At 37.8% G+C, this 16,727-nt stretch overlaps 1 protein-coding gene across 6 annotated transcripts; it reads right to left on the bottom strand.

Moving 5' to 3' along the window:
• Positions 1-11,611: 11,611 nt before the first annotated feature.
• Positions 11,612-16,278, bottom strand: LOC122066649 (chitin-inducible gibberellin-responsive protein 1-like). 6 transcript variants are annotated; one of them, XM_042630483.1, is made up of 4 exons: positions 16,162-16,248; positions 13,846-13,869; positions 13,281-13,717; positions 11,612-13,133 (listed from the first exon to the last, which is right to left on the bottom strand). In XM_042630483.1, exons 3-4 carry the CDS (start codon positions 13,699-13,701, stop codon positions 11,797-11,799), a joined length of 1,758 nt encoding a protein of 585 aa, XP_042486417.1. In that variant the 5' UTR covers positions 13,702-13,717; positions 13,846-13,869; positions 16,162-16,248; the 3' UTR covers positions 11,612-11,796. The 6 variants fall into 6 exon arrangements, with proteins under 6 accessions (XP_042486417.1, XP_042486412.1, XP_042486413.1 ...); XM_042630478.1 differs by lacking the exon at positions 13,846-13,869 and having other exon boundaries at positions 16,162-16,278; XM_042630479.1 differs by having other exon boundaries at positions 13,281-13,869; positions 16,162-16,263.
• Positions 16,279-16,727: the final 449 nt, after the last annotated feature.

Below are 16,727 nucleotides of genomic sequence, written 5' to 3'. Positions count from 1 at the left end.
ATCAAAATATAAATCATAATATAAAAGCATGTAATACTATCAATATATTTTAAATAAGAGTTACAACTAAAAATGTATCCCTATCCTTTGGGACAGGAATTAGCTGATGCTCTTATATTCTTCTTTTAACTGTGAAAACAACATTAACTTTGGAATTCAATCACCTTTGGGCAAAAGAACTCCAAATTCAATGTCCCTTTCTGAAATGTGGATAATTATCCTCAAACCTTGATGACATAACCTTTGGGAAAGTATCATCTTTACTGTTGGAGAAGATACAATCGAACTGAATGTACCACTTTGGTGGGTTTCACTCAGTTCTATCATATCTTTCCCATTGGAGATGTATATCTTTATGTTCAAAACATACATATAAATGTCACTAGGACAACAATAACCATACAAGAGTCACAACCGCAACTACATTCCTATCCTTTGGGCTAAGAATGCACTGGTCCTCTTGTAAATTTATATTTACTGTGAAAAGAACAATAACTTTTGAAATCCCCTCACCTTTGGGCTTAGGAACCTCTAGGTTACTGTCATTTTCTTAACTTTGGTGACATCACCTTTGGGCAAATGTCACCTACATTGTTTCCCTGTGGAAAATCATGAAATAATAAGATGTACCACTTTGGTGGATTCCACCTCATCATTTCATGGTTTCCTAAAGCAAAATTACTTTGCAACTAAGAATGAGCGGAAGCTTACACCCTTTTCCATATTAATATATCTCAATTTAAAAACCTTTCCCAATTTCATGGTAACCAATAACATATACATTTTTCAAAGCATTGATTTATGCCATTTTGTTTCAATGATTGAAACTAAATACAACATAAAATTTTAAATAAACATATCATATTAAAAATTATATCATTAAATGTGGCCCGAAACAAGGAATCCAACGCAAAAAACAGATTTCAATTTGACCTTAAAACGAACCTTTAAATGAAATTTAAAGTAGTTTAAATAAAAACAAAACCCAAAATGAACAAATTGAAACCAGATACAACATAAAATTTCAAATAAATATGTCATATTAAAAATTAGATCATTAAATGTGGCCCGAAATAAGGAATCCAACGCAAAAAACAGATTTCAATTTGGCCTTAAAACGAACCTTTAAATGAAATTTAAAGTAGTTTAAATAAAAACCCAAAATGAACAAAAACCAAACAAGCCTTTATTTTTTTTTTTTTTAAATCAATCCAAACCAACCGGTTCGGCCATATGAGTTCCGGGTCAAATTCGGGTCAATTGGTCAATGACCCGGTCAACCTCTGACCGAGTCAAATAGTGCACATGAGTTGACCCACTGTGTCGCCGGTTCAAATCGGTAGGGTTTCCGAGTTGAACCGGCGATGACTCGCCGCCTTTTTTTTATTTTTTTTTATTTTTCTCTCTCCTCCGGCAGCCGATTTCCGACGGCACGTGCCGACGCGTCCGGAGGTTTCCGGTGACTTTCGACATACCGTCGAGACCGTCTTCTCGTGATCTACAACTTTTGTGAAGAAAGTTTTCCCATACAGGATCTTTAAGTGATGGTAAAATTACGATTTTTATGATTTTCATGATTTTTAATCAAATCAGGTTTTAAGTAACAATCAAAATCCTCATGTACAAGAAAAATTCAATCGATTCTTGTCCCATGTGGTCTGCTCTGATACCACTTGTTAGAACTTCCTATGGGTTTGAGATTGAAACCCTATGGAGGAAACCACACAGGAAAAACAAGAACACGAATCTAATAAAATTATGGAGGATCGATTTGTACCTTTCACCTAGTATGCTGAAGATGATTGATGTTGGTCACTCCCACTTTCGCTCTATTGGCTTGGCTATGGATCTTCTACAACCCCTTAAACCTCCTTGGTTCTCTCACTTTAGTGGTAAAGTGGGGAAGAATGAATAATGGTTGTAGGGACCCAAAACCTAGTATTTATAATACTGTCCTGCACTCAAAACCCTAAACCACAATGGGTTGAGCCAGCATATCCCTAAGCTTGAGAGTGGACCGAACCGGTTCATGCAATTTGACTCTCACCCATTTAATCAACCCGAATAATTAATTTAGCCCATAAATCCAACAGGCCCAAGCCCGGAGCCCATCACTGATCTCGTATGGGTGTGCGGGGGCGTAGCCCCCACGGTATGGTTTGATCGGATCGACCGCGATCCGATGGGTCGATCCGCGATTTGGAGTATATATAATGTACTGTTGCTTGTTGAGAAAGTCATTGTATTTTGGGGTTTTTCGAGCTAGGGTTTCAGGGCGAGTTTTTTTGCTCGCCGCTGCTATGGTATAATTTCTCTTCTGCATAGTGAATCATCTTCTTCTTCGCCCGAGGACATAGCACACCACCCTAGTGTGTGAACCTCGTTAAATTTCTCTATCGTACGGATCTATTGTCTCTTTATTATTCGTGTTTCTTGGTGTTTGATCTTACATATGCTTTATCCAATTATTATAAAACAAGGGATTACAAAGAGTATATAACTATATAGAGAAAGGAAACTCAAGTGGAAAGCACCTCAGACTCTTTCAATCCATCACTTTTCAAGGGTTTCAGCTACTTTCACTACATCAAATTGTAGCTACTTTCACTACATCAAATTGAACCAATGCTGGCTTCAACAATCAACATATTGTAATTGTAAAAATCCATATGAGGGAAGAAATAGAAGAAACCAATTAAAATAATTCACAAACCCAATTTCAAATTTTAATAGGAAAGTATCCTTTTCCATATAGAAATCAGTGTTGCAAAATAGGAAGACATGAAGTGAGTAATGAAGCATCAAAGCAGAGAACTTTCAGTCAATAACACCAATTCTCTTGGTGACAACACAACTTCAACTTGTTGGCTGTCGCTAAAAATCAGTTCTCGGCTTCAAATCATCACTGAACTCACAAGTGTTGTCTTCATCTATGATCCCGATCACCTCACAACACTTCTTCCTTTTTGCACCTTCATAGCCACGGTCTGAGACTGCCTTAGGTGCCTCAGTTTTAGGATTTTCATCTCTATTTTCGTCACTAGTTCACACTGTGAACTAATCCCAATCTTAGATCCAAATATAGTCATAAAATTGGATTTGGAATTTGCCCTGTTCAGACCTCGAAGGTCATTGGCACTTGTAAAAGGAAAAGTCCTGATGGATACAAGGGAGAAGTAGCCAGAGGCAAGCCCACGTCGTCGCCATGGCCAGTTAAATCCGCGCAGTTAAATTGGAAAAAGATGAAAAGGAGACGGACATGTACAAGTGCCAATTACCTTTATACATTGTACAAAGGATAAATCTGGAATACTACATTAATTAACAGAGAAAGGATAATAACGAGAACAGATCTGCTGCTCATACAATCACCTAGTCGTACAAGTCAGCGACCAACACCTGTCCCATTTTCTGCCATTACAAGAATAAAGAGGGGTATATCTGAGAACAAAAAGGACAGGTGTTGGTCGCTGATCGTACGAGCAGCGGATTCTTTCTCAATAATAATACTATTATTAGCATTAACATAAATATATAAAACTAAACATAGACACGTGGTTTCATAAACCACTGCCACCTATGGGTAGTAGGAACTAGCCTGCTAACTGGGTAGCATCCAAATTTCATCCATTGGGTTAAAGGAACAAAGTTCCAGCAAAATACTTTTCTCTCATCAACCTGCATCAAAGAGATGGGGCAGATGAAGGTGTTCTCAGCCCTTCTTAGCAAGTAAAGCTTAATTCATCGGTATAAAAATCTTGACATTAAGTCCCCCAAACCTTTTAGGTTGACAAATAGTAGATCAGGAAACAATGGGAACCAAAGATTTGCAAACATTTGACCAAAAGAACTCCCTACTTGTTGAGTCTAGAGCTTTGTGTATCGACGAAAGGACCTTGAAGCAAGATATAACATAGAGAGTAATAGTTGATAAAGTAGAATGGATAAGAACTAGTTTACTAGCCGGGATGAGGTCGTCAGAAAAAGCCATATGTGAAATCATCTCCCCTCCTTTATTGATTTATGCCATTAATCTATTTCTCATCTAAAGTTATTGCAAGCTTGGTCGATAACTTTTTTGCGTAAAGAACAATCAAATAGGATGAAAATGGATCTCTTTGTCTAAGTTCTCTAGTTGGTCGGAAAAAAGGAAGAGGAGCCTCATTAATGACGATGCCCACCTAATAGGAAATCTTACAAACATAACTCCTTGAACCCAAGATTTATCAAAGCCATAATTTAAGAGGGTGCTTCGCAGGAAGCCTCATTAATGCTAGTTGGTGAAAGAAACGTGTGTTTCGATCTCCAAACTTGGTCTAATCAGTTCTAAATTTTTGTGGCCACATGGTTTCTTCTTGAATGAGCCAATTTTTTGAAGTTGCACGAGTTGGAGTTTCTGCAGGAACCAATAATGGTTGCAGAATTGCAGCTTCACTTGATAAAAGGAATAAAGAGAAGCTTTAATCTCCTCTATCTTGGAAAGAACCATTGCCAATATGGTTCTTGTTCCAATCTTTGAGGTGGAGTTGCAAGACATTAAGCTTGCTGCAAAATCTGTAATTGGTGAAGCTCTAGTGCTTCGGGGGTGTGGGACCCACCTTTGGAACCCCTGCCACCCGGGTTGGTTGATCTAAGAACAGCATATTAGAAACCTCTGATAAGCCTAAGCCCAATCGGATCCATAAACCCACCATATTATAACAATCTGGTCTAAACTCTAGCCCGGCATTTGAGATAAATCAAGCAGTTGGGCTGCATTGGGGTTGTGGGCCTTGTGGGTAACCCTTGGGCTACAACTATCTCTTTGTCGACAACCAGTCCAAATTGGAGGCCTAAGGCTCCATTTGGCTGTTGGTAAAGTAAAATTAGAATATTGTTAATAAATTGGCAAGTTTTGTAATAATTAACAACACTAGCTACGTAATGAATTCAACAAAATATAAAATATGGCAACTCAAATTTAAAATAAAACTCAAAATTTCAACCATATTTTGGAAGAAAAGTGAATTTAAATTTAGTTATTTTGGTTAAGATCATCTGATGTTATCCCTGAATTGGTGCAATGTGTGATAGAAGATATTATATATATTTGTCCAACTATTTTCCTGATGTAAGCTCCAGTTTGTTTCAAGGGAATAAACAAAATTGCAAATTCCGTAGATAGGAAGGCTTTGTCGATTATGTATAAGACAATTTATTCCAATTCCATTATGTGGTTAGCAGAACCATGTATCTAAGGCCCCAGGCCACGTTTGAATGAATAAATTCCTTTTTGCCAAAAAAAAAAAAAGTTTATATGTTGTTACCTTGGTAACATAATTATTACCCTGAATAATAAATACAGAACTTCCCTTATTATTTTATTTTTTTTTTCAAATTTTGTTTTACCCTTATGTGCAACTAACATAAACTATTTCAAATATTTAAAATTGACTCTTTAGTTTTCTTCTTAAATACAAAGATTTTGATTGCAAAATGAAGTAAAATTTAATAACCAAATTTGAAAGTTTTTTTACATACTAATTTAAGCTCTCTTTGGTATGATTTCTATTGTATTTATTAACTATTTTTTAGAAATTATTTGTGACAATAAATAATGGACCACAAATAGTATTTGTTTGGTTACTATTTACAGAATAGATTATATAATGAGAATATAGGTTTCAGTTTTCACCTTCAACTTTGAGCTTCAAGCGAGAGAGATGATATGATCTGGGGTTTTTTATTGGAAAAGTATAAAACATGTAGAAGTTAAATATTTACCATTGATTTTGCACGTGCTCATTTAAGGTAGTAAAAATCAACATAAATGATTTGTTGCTACAAATCACAAATAGCTTGAGAGTAATTTGTGATTTATTCTAATTTATTATAAATAGAAATAAGTACTATAAATTATATCAAACACTTGTAAAAATAGAAATAAGTCAAATAAATACAAATAGAAATCAAACCAAAGAGAGCCTTAGATAATGATTAAAAACAGTTTCTATTTTAGTTTTGATTTAAATCTACTTTCCTTGCCTTTTATTTCTCTACCAACCAAATAAGTCTTACAAAGATATGATTAAAAAAGTTTTTTTTTTCCTTACAAAGTAGGGGGATACAAGGGGATGGGGATAGATGCGGAACAGACTTCTTGAACCTAACACCTCTTAGGCGTTGTGTTCTATTGCACTCTATGCCAACCTCCTGCGCTAAGCAGTTGGATACTTAGGGCCCGTTTGATAACGTTTCTGCTGTTTCTGTTTCAAGAAACGACAGAAACAGAAATTTCCATTTCTGGGAACAGAATCAGAATTTTGGGTGTTTGATAAACCTTGTTTTCGTTTGATTGGATGATTACAGTGTTGTATTTACATTCCGCTGGACCTCCCTCACCTGATATCCGTGAGATCGGCGACAAGTCTCCAGCAGTATCGGCTACTCCCACCGGAGCGGTTAATCAGAGAAATTCTCAATTCGTAGCATCCATGAAGCATGAAGCATATGAGGTTGTTCCTCAGCAAAATGGATACTCTGCCGCTGCTTCCCAAATGCTTTATCAAGCTCCGCCGCCGACGCCTCTGCCCAGCCAGAGCTCAGCCTCCATGGATAATTCTTACGGGATGGTGAATTCGATAGTCATGGATCACAATCCAAGACTGCTAGAGCCAATTGCTCCAATCTTATCAGACACAACAGCGGAGTCGACGAGGAAGATGACAGTGCCTCATCGGAATCTGCGGGAAGAAACCCAAATCGACGACGACTGACAAGATGGAGAGGAACTCTGTAGACGGAGCTAGTCAGAGACGGTGGTGATGGTAGTGATGCCAAACTCTGTCTTCAATATCGATTTTTTGTGCCCCATTTTTGTTTCGAGAAACGAGCGAAACAAGTAAAACTTGTTTCGTCATTCATGTTTCTTGAAGCATAAATTGTTATAAATTTCAATTTATGTTCCAAGAAACAAGTGGAACGGAACACTTTTACCAAACGGTATATATGCCGTTTCTGTGTTTCTGAGAACAAGAAAACACAGAAACATGTTTCTGGTTACGTTATCAAACGGGCCCTTAGTTATGATTCTAGCTTTCGTTTTGTTTTGTTTTTGTTTTTATTTTTTATTTTTATTTTTTTTGTTTTTGTTTTTTTGTTTCTTGTTTCTTGTTTCTTGTTTCTCTTCTTCTTTTTTTTTTTTTTTTTTTTTTTTTTTTTTTGGTCATACTAGCCTGAAATTTAGTAGCACTATGAAGAACTTTAACATGTTTTGCAGCTAAGTGCCGTCAGATTCTTCCCTATGTGGAGTACCTCACTATCTTGCCCCCTACTTTCCTTTCGTCTATTCTACCATTATTATCATTTGAGTATACATTTCTTATTATGAGTGGTGCTTGATATAAAAAAAAAAACAACAAAGACTCATGAGGATGTGGTGTGATTTTACATGACTCTATTGGTTGATTTATTGCTTTTAAGAGCAAGTGTAGCATTGGTTTTTCGACTTTGAAATATAGCCTATAAGGGTAATAGATTATTATTAGTGGATTAATAGTTTTTCGCCATTTTAAGCCTTACTTGCATAATTGTAAATAAATTCAGAATAGAGAATAAATACAATCACAAAAATACACCGAGTCTACTTCACTCATCACAAGATCACCTTGAGATGTATCTACTAGTTTTTCCCTTTCAGTATAGTAGGTGGGAATGAATTGCCTTTATAAAATCTTATAAGGATATGAGGATCTGTACAATCTCTTTACAGGATGAGAAGATCCTTAAAATCTCAAGGATGGGAGGGTCCTTAAAGATGAGAAGGTTCTTACGCAAGCCTAAGTATAGTATAACACTTGTGTAAACAAAGATGCCTAATCCTAGAGTTAAACCAACTCTTGAGCTAATACAACTTTCAATAATAATAAAGGATGGTGAGATGTTACCTCGTGTTGTGCATTAATGATATGCAACTATAAGAATGAATTCACCTTGAAGAACTTCTTGATCAATTCTCTTGATAATGAACACTTGAAGAGAAGGTGAAGTGCAATGCTTAAGATCACTTGAATGACTTTGAATTGAATACTCTTGATCTCTTTTTCTTCACTTGACTTGAATATTAAAAGCCCCATAGATGATGTTTATTGCAGTGTTTATTGTAAATCCAAAGATGAGGGGTGTGGCTTTTATGGGCATAAGTAATGTTCTCAACATAGGGCTGAAACGTACACATAACGGTCATATTTTTCTCTACTATCAAATACGGATATGTAACAGCAACTTCCGGTAGATGTTACCATTGGGAAAATATAGTCATTAGAGAAGTCAAAGTAGCCATTGGAGGCTTTTCAAATCATCCGATGGACATCCGGTTAGATGGATAACTTACCGAGAGGGTTCCACTAGTTACCGGTACAGTTCGAGAGTTACCGATTGGCTTCTATCCACTTAAGGCATGACAAGAACTGGTACTAAGCGGTTTCTACCAGTAGTTCCTAGTAGGCCACTGGTTTCTTGGCCTATTCGGACAAATTGTACCAAAAGTCATAACTTCTTTGTTTGAACTCCGATTGAGATGATTCAATTTAAATTGGATTTATAATTCAACACTCTATAACTTTGTAGGAGAAATAATTTTCATATGTTGTCATATGGAATGACTAAAATGCCCTTCAACATGAACTTTATTGAAGTCATAGTAATTGTCATGAGATGTTATAACCAACATGTATCCAAACATATTTGGGTCCTATTTCTCAATCTTAGGGCATCACCTAGGGACATTTTAGGTTAATGATAATGTACTTATGCAAATGTATATGAATGATCATGTAGTTCAGTACTTATGTATGGTGTGTGCACCATTACATTGATCTACATTTAAAGTCTTCTATTCTCCTTGTAGTTGCTTTGCAAGAGTCTTTACGTTGACTTTGCATGCTTGATGTCTTCAATGTATTTCAATGCACTTCAAGACTTGATACTTTGGTGTCTAATACGTCCTGATACCTTCTTCAAGTCTTGGTACCAACTTATTAATTCTCTTCATTTGATGACTTCAATCTTCATTCCATTTGTCAATTTAGTTGTTTAGCTTGAAGTCTAGAAAACAATATTTGAAGGCAAACTGTAAAATACCTTCATATATTTGTTATCATCAAAACCAACCATAAGCGTGTAGGTAAACATATCCCTAACAAACTTTAGCTATAGAAGCGAAAGCAATATGCAATGGACCACTTCTCGCTAGGAGTTTGTATACTCAATAGTTAGGGCCCGTTTGATTTTGTTTCTCCTGTTTCTGTGTCTAGAAATAGCAGAAAAGGTTTTTTCCATTTCTATGCTAATAAACGATTTTTGAAATGCAAAAAGGTATTTGATTTTTCTGTTTCCTGAAATGTATTCAACAGTGTAGTCGAGTTCAAGACATGAGTGAAGGCACGATGTTGTAAGAATGCAACTCACGAGTGAAGGCATGACGTTAGAGTTGCATGTATGATTCATGAAGATAAGCTTCAGAAGGATGAAGGTGATCCGAAATTGTGAGTTTCGCACAACCAGGTTGGAATCGCCGCATTTGGATAGCAAGAAGTTTCAACAATGGGTTGGGGGTTTGGGTAGGTCGAGTGAAGTAGCGGGTTTTTCATAAATTTTATTGCTCCCACTTGTTTCTAGAAACAGAAATACAAGTCTAACTTGTTTCTCCATTCCTGTTTCTAGACACAGAAATAAGCATAAATTTTTATTTCTATTTCCAAAAATAAGTGAAACGAAACAGAGAAATCAAACGGTTTTTTGAGTGTTTTTTCATTTCTGAGCACAGAAAAATAAAGAAACTGTTTCAAGAAACAAAATCAAACGGGCCCTTAATGGTGGTCTCTAACTGCTAAATTATTATTACAATGTGGATCAATAATGGCTAATGAGAAAAGGGTGAATCAATGGACTATAAAAGCCTTTTCCTCAATAGGTTCACTTTCAGTTCACCTCTTGATATCTCTGGCACTCAACATATAGTCTGCAAAAATTGTTCCCTCTCATGTATAGTCACTCAGTATTGTTGTCCTGCAACCCTACACAAGCACATAACCCCTGACGCTGTTGAATGCCTACTGCCCTAACTTGGCTACATTGGGGTTATGGGCCTTGTAGGTAACCATTGGGTTTCTTTTTGGAACCCTTAAGCTAAATTACAGTTCTCTTTTTCAACAACATGCCCAAATTGTAGTTCTTATCACTCACCTCAAAAATCAAAACTAGGTTGGGCTCCGTTTCGTTGATAATGAAATTAGGGGTGTCAATCCTTCGGGTGGGCCGGTCTCGGTTGGATGTAATTGGGTTTGGCAGGTCTATACCTTTGAACCATAACTTACCTATTTGAGGAATGAGTTAGTCTCGGTCGGGCTCGGTCTGATTCCAAACTTTAACCGGTCTTCTTCTAATCGAGCTAATCGGGTCTTAAACAGGGCAATATACTAATAAAACCTCAAATGGGCCTTAAACGATATTTTCTTATCTTAGATTTAAGATACTTTAATATATTTTATTAAATCATCAACAATTTAGAAGATATATTACACTTAATTATATTCAATAATTGATAAAAATATCAATATATTCTCTATTCTATCCAAAATAAATCAAAATATGCATATAAATGGTTGGGCTAAACTTGTCAGACCAAGTGAGGCTCGTAAATGGGCCAGGCTGGTCGGGCGGCAGTTAGCACTTACCCCTTGCACCGTTTACTACATGTTTATAAACTGGTTGGGTCTAAGCCCTACACGTTTAATAATCGATGCAAACCGGACAGGTCTTTAAACGATCGGAACTGATCGATCCCTAAAATGAAGTAAAATGAAAATATTGTTAATAAATGACAAGTTTTGTAATAATAAAGAAGAGTAATTACATTTTTTTTTTCTTTTTTTTTGCTAACGATGGGTATCCAAGCCTTCGGCCTGACTAATCCCGCAGGCCCATACTGACCCCACAACCACATGGATCTGAATAGTAATTACATAATTAATTCCAAAAAATATTAGATATGACAACTCAATTTTACAATATAGTTGAAAATTTCAACCATATTTTGAAAGAAAGAGTGAACGAAACCTTTTTTTTTTTTGGTAAAATGAACGAAACTTTAGTTACCATGGCTAATATGTTGTTGCAATCATGATTTTATAACAGGCATCAGAAAGGGTATTTGTCATCCCTAAAACCGTTACGATATCAAAATAAATTGATATCGAACCATCCAAATCGGATAAAAATACACCTGATTTATTTTAAAAAATGATTTTTTTTTTTTTTTTTACTTCTTTACCCCTGATCCATACCGTTCAATCGATACAGTATCAACCAAGTATTGAGATTGAACACTTACCAAACCAATATGGATCACGCAATACCGGCATTCCAATACGGATACACTACCATGGTTGCAATAGGAACATAATTATTCATGATAAATTGCAGAACTTTCCCAAAAAATACTTCACTTTACTTCGAGTGGGCATAAGACCCATGTGCCCGGTGGCTAATGTACCTTGGGCGTCGTTTCAGTAAAAGGAAGGGAAACTATTTACCAAAAACATAAAAAGGAAGGGGAAGATATCTATGGAGATTGATGCAAGTCAAAATTACATATACAAATGGATGCCACATATGAAGGAAAACACTGCATTCATCTCAAACACCTTACATCTGAACTCTAAGAGAGAGAGAGAGAGAGAGAGAGATGAAGGGACTGGGCGAAAGGTGTACACATTATTTGGCAGCTACATCTTTAGGTCTTTATCTACCATTCCTCTAATGCCAAGCAGAAGCTGAAATCAAGTGCCTATGTTTCCAACCCAACAGCATGACCCCATCCTTCTCCACTAGCGTATAATGCTCCGAGTAACACCTCAATAGACTGCGTATCACAGAGTTCACATAAGAGCTCAGTGGATATGGAAGAAACCCTGCCATTGTCAATCTGGATTTCCATTTCCCCAGCAGCTCATGCCTCTCTACTCTCTCCTTCCCCTCGCAGGCAATTACGTTCACTATGTCCCTGGCCAAGCAGTGCTGCTCCACATTAATTCGTTCTCTGCTGTCCCTTGGCAGTGTAACATCGATTGACTCGAACATTGCTGAGTAGTAATCCAAGGTCTCCATGAACCTCATGAAGAAGGGTGTTGTGTTTGTATTCGACTCCTGCTCAACCAGTGTGACAACCTTGGGCGACAGTGACCTCACCATCCGCAGCAGTCCATCTCTCGGATTGTTCACATCAACACTCTCATCTGGTGTGTGGTGGAGCTGCAGAGTAAAGTTCACAGCCAGAGCCTCACCAGGCCTCACCTTGAGCATCTCCGGTTTGACCTCCGACGCAAACACTGGCACAGCATGGAACTCAACAGGGATATTGAACTTCTCAGATATTGCAGCTAGCCTCCTGCCAACAACCTCTAAACTGTCACCACGGGCATACTGAGAGACTGGATCATCAATTCCAGTGATCCGAACATGAGGAGGACCACTTGGCCTTGCTGCAAGTGCTTGTATCAGGGTCACCCACTGGCTTCCCTGAGCAATCTGAAAATCTATAATGTGTATCCGGTCCTCGTTTTTGAATGCTTCAGCTATTGCTCCATTGGCTGCCATGTAACCAAATTTAAAGTATGGGCAAATTTCATATAGGATCTGCATATAAGAGAGCAACTCCTGGCTTTCTGGTTCTCGACACTGAAGAGCACGGTAGATGTTAGTGCCTGAGGCCTCCTTCCTAGCGACCAGCCCTTCTACCATATAAGCACCTAGACGCTGGATTGGTTCTCCAGTAACAGAGACAGCACTTCTAGCCTCGTGGACCAACTTTTTGAAATCATCTGTCCTGTTTTCAGAAAGAGCCTTTGCACACTCAATCAGCAGTTGTTTCAGATCACTATGTCTGACCTCCTGAGAGGAAACTTCAATCGCTCTATGACGCTTCTCAGCATGAACTCCATTGCTAGACGTACGGTTAATTGGAACAAAACTTTGTTGAGGTTGGATGACATTTGAATCATGGCAAGGTTCCTGGCTCCAGGACCTTGATGCTTGACATGAGATCTGTGGCTCATTAATTCCCTCGGTAGCAGTATTTGATGTTGTTGTTTCATCTTCATCAACATCAGGACCAAAACTTTGTTGAGGTTGGATGACATTTGAATCATGGCAAGGTTCCTGGCTCCAGGACCTTGATGCTTGACATGAGATCTGTGGCTCATTAATTCCCTCGGTAGCAGTATTTGATGTTGTCGTTTCATCTTCATCACCATCAGGACCCATCAGAGTACTCTCTAGTTCCTGTAGGAAGTGTTTAATGCTTTGACCACAATTTGCATTCTGCGAGAGCAAACTCCCACCAGAACAGGGCTCTAGATGGTCTTGAAGACTGACAGGCGAGTGGCTTGTCCAGCGGAAAGAACTATTGGCTTCAAGTGAAGAATTACACAAGGGACTGACAGCTGCGAGATTCTCTGTGGAGTTATACTGCTCCTGGCTGTTGCTCAGTGAAGTAAAAGTATCACATTCAAAATGAGTGGAAAGAGGCGAGTTAGGCAAGCTCTCTGAATTGAATTTCAGAGGTCCAACTGTCCATTCAGGGATTGCAGAAGTGATGTGAGAATACTTGTATGATATGTCCACACCCGTAACGCCATATCTGAAATGTTGGTGCGAATCCATGCTATGAGGCTTGCATCTGTTGATAGTTTTTGGTAATAATTCTCAGTATGATGAAGGGTTTAAAGTTGGATCTAATAAGGCCTGTATTAACTAAAGAATCAAGACCAACTTTATGATCTAGAGAAGAGTGGGACTCAGACCAACCTTCATCTCAGATAAAAGCTCAAACTGCAATGGGAATACAGGAGAGTTCATAAGATGTGATTCTTAAAGTTTGCAATGGAGCAGGGATGTAACTTAAACAACCTATTTATTTACACATATAACTTGATAGTTATCCATCATTCTGGCATGCATTAAATGCAAGCAACTAAAATACCCCCAATTGCCGAAGTTTCCAAGCTCATCAAGGAAATGTAAAGAACACTCACACAAAAACCAAATCTAGTATAATTTTTCTGTGCAGCAGGCATTATATGAACCAACTCATAATAGGTGCTTTTGCCTGGCAGAGTCGCAAACAAGAAACTGAGTATTAAACCTTGGCTGAGGCTTCCCTGACCATTCATAATGTGTATCCACTACATAATTTGGATTTCATTTCTTTATGCTACTGAGAAAAAGTATGCTAAGGGCAAGTTGAGTTATGCACCACACTAAATAGCATTAATTTTCTCTCACTATCAGGAATAAGAAACCCCACAACCAAGAGGAACCTTATTTGCTGCTGCACGGGTAGAAATCGTCTGAAATTCTCATCTCGTACAATTCTATACAATTCCACCCTAAATGGCTGACACGTGTAAGATGAGAATTTCAGACGATTTCTACCCGCTGCTGCACCTTTGAAAGCTTGCTAAGCCACAACATTAAGTATTAGACTCGGCATCTTCAAGACGTACAATATCATTCGAAATACAGGGATGATGTGAACATATTGAACTTCCAGGGCCAGAAAATATGGTGACAAGCAAATCTTTAAAGCATAGTAAGAAATTAAGAACTTTTGGAAGAGAAAAGATGACTAAGAAAAATGCAATTTGAATAATTCTAGACAGCCTGCTATAATGTGATTGCCTTTTGCATGTAGTGAAGGTGAGCATGCTTACTCAAAAGTAAGAAAAGAAAATATCTGTTTACTGAGGCTACATTTGGTATGCATTCAACGTCGATAATGCTTTCTGAGATGCTAAACATAGTTGTTTATAGCATCTCAGAATGCATTATCAACCTAGAATGAATACCGTACGCAGCCTAAAAGTAATATTCATTTCGAAGTCTAGACAGATACCAAACAATGCTTTTACTTCGTGTTATTTTAAACATAATATCGTCGTAAGCACCATCATCTAATACCCCTCATTTAGGAACATCATTTCCTCCCTTTAATTTAGAACAAGGTTAATGATGATTTCCAAACCATTCTTGATGATAGCAAGAGATTAAAACTGAAAAAATATACAAAAGACAGCCACAACTTTCTACATAGAGAAGGATTTTAATGATTTCCAAGCATTAATTAATGATACTTAGTGCTTACATGAAAGCACAGTATAGGAACCAGCCACAGTTTTCTAATTAGAGAAGGAACGAAAATAAAGGGTGTACCCGGTGCACGATGCTCACGAATGTTCGAGGTCCGGGGCGAGAATTATGCAGCCTTACCCTGAGAATGTCGAGAGGCTGTTTCAACTGCTTAACCACCAGGTTGTAACATTCGTGCATTACTGTTGGACCAAGCGCGCCCCTTGATGTATGGGAACCAGCCACTAATTTCTAATTAAAGAATAAAGGAGAATAAACTCTCCGAGTTTGTAGAGACAATTAGATTATTGCAACTAGCAGAACCACCCAACTTCATTTTTCCCTCCCTCCCCACACCTCCTCGAAAAAAACAAAGATGCAGAAAAAGAGAATACTCTATTTCCCATCTTGATGTATGAATCTCCTATGCCTCTCTGCTTCATACTTGACAGAAGAAACCACCCACAGAGAAAAAAAAAACTTCCAGAAATCAATTTAAAAGTAAAAAGTACCAACAAATTTCATTCTTAAACAGAAAGTCACAAGAAACTACACAACTCAAAGATCTTATCTTACTACAAACTCCACAAATGCAGTAATCCAACTCCACAAATTCTTCTGCCTCCTCCAAATTTGTAACCCCTAACTTTGGAAGCATTGCTACTCAGAAACTCCCCACGACCACCACCTCCCCCCTCCGCATTTAATCCTAAATTGAAATCACAGGAAGCGAAACCCTGAAACTGATAAAAAAAAGAAAAGAAAAACAGAGCCGGAGCACATAACAACAACCCATCTCACCATGAAAGCATCTACTGATGAGACAACCATCAAATTTAACTCCCAATCAAATCAATGAATTGAAGTGGCAATGATGCACAACCAGATTGTAGAATTTCAAAGAGAAAAGAAAGATATGAATTAATTTAAAGAAAGAATCGAATACTCAATTCGATTCAGACACTCGTTGCTTTAAGAAACAAATCGAATCCGCACCTGAGTTAATTTCCTCCAGTCACTCACTTGTAGCTTTTCGTCTGGTATTTCTTCGCTCGTCTGAGTAGTTGCAGCTCAAGTTTGAAGCATATTCTGAAGAAGGAAAGAAACTCTGCCGTTCTTCGATTATAAATGGAGGAGAAAGGGAAGGCCATGGGAATGAAACGGAATTTGGATACGGAAACTAACGGTAACGGCAATCGTCGGCCTCGTGAAACCCAGTTTTTATTTTTTGGCTTATTTGTTCCGCGTCTTTGACGAGCACACGTCACAGAGAATGACGGCGTGACTGCCTAGCCTACCGCACGTTCAGCTTAATCAGCTAGACGACAAACAATGAACATTCTCATCCGCTGGCGTGTTTTAGCATTACAAGACTTTGCCATCATATCTTGTACCTAAGGGTGCAATAGGGCCGGGTTGGGCTGGATTTCTTAAAAACCTAACTCAACCTGAGTCTTCTTAATTGGGCCCGAATTGCGCCCTGATATTAACTTAGGGCCACAAAACTTCAATCTTGGTCCTACTTTTCATGGTTCAGCCCAATCCTTACCCATCCTGATTGG

This window comes from Macadamia integrifolia, unplaced genomic scaffold (assembly GCF_013358625.1).
Source record: "Macadamia integrifolia cultivar HAES 741 unplaced genomic scaffold, SCU_Mint_v3 scaffold2512, whole genome shotgun sequence".
Lineage (NCBI taxonomy): Eukaryota > Viridiplantae > Streptophyta > Magnoliopsida > Proteales > Proteaceae > Macadamia > Macadamia integrifolia.
Note: the sequence above shows the minus strand (reverse complement) of the source record. Positions and strands in the feature narration are given on the sequence as shown.

Coding starts and splice junctions, on each gene's coding strand:
- LOC122066649 (XM_042630478.1), bottom strand. CDS start 13,701: ATGGATTCGCACCAACATTTCAGATATGGCGTTACGGGTGTGGACATA. Junction 13,134..13,280: donor GGGTCCTGATGGTGATGAAG/ATGAAACGACAA, acceptor ATGTTGATGAAG/ATGAAACAACAACATCAAAT.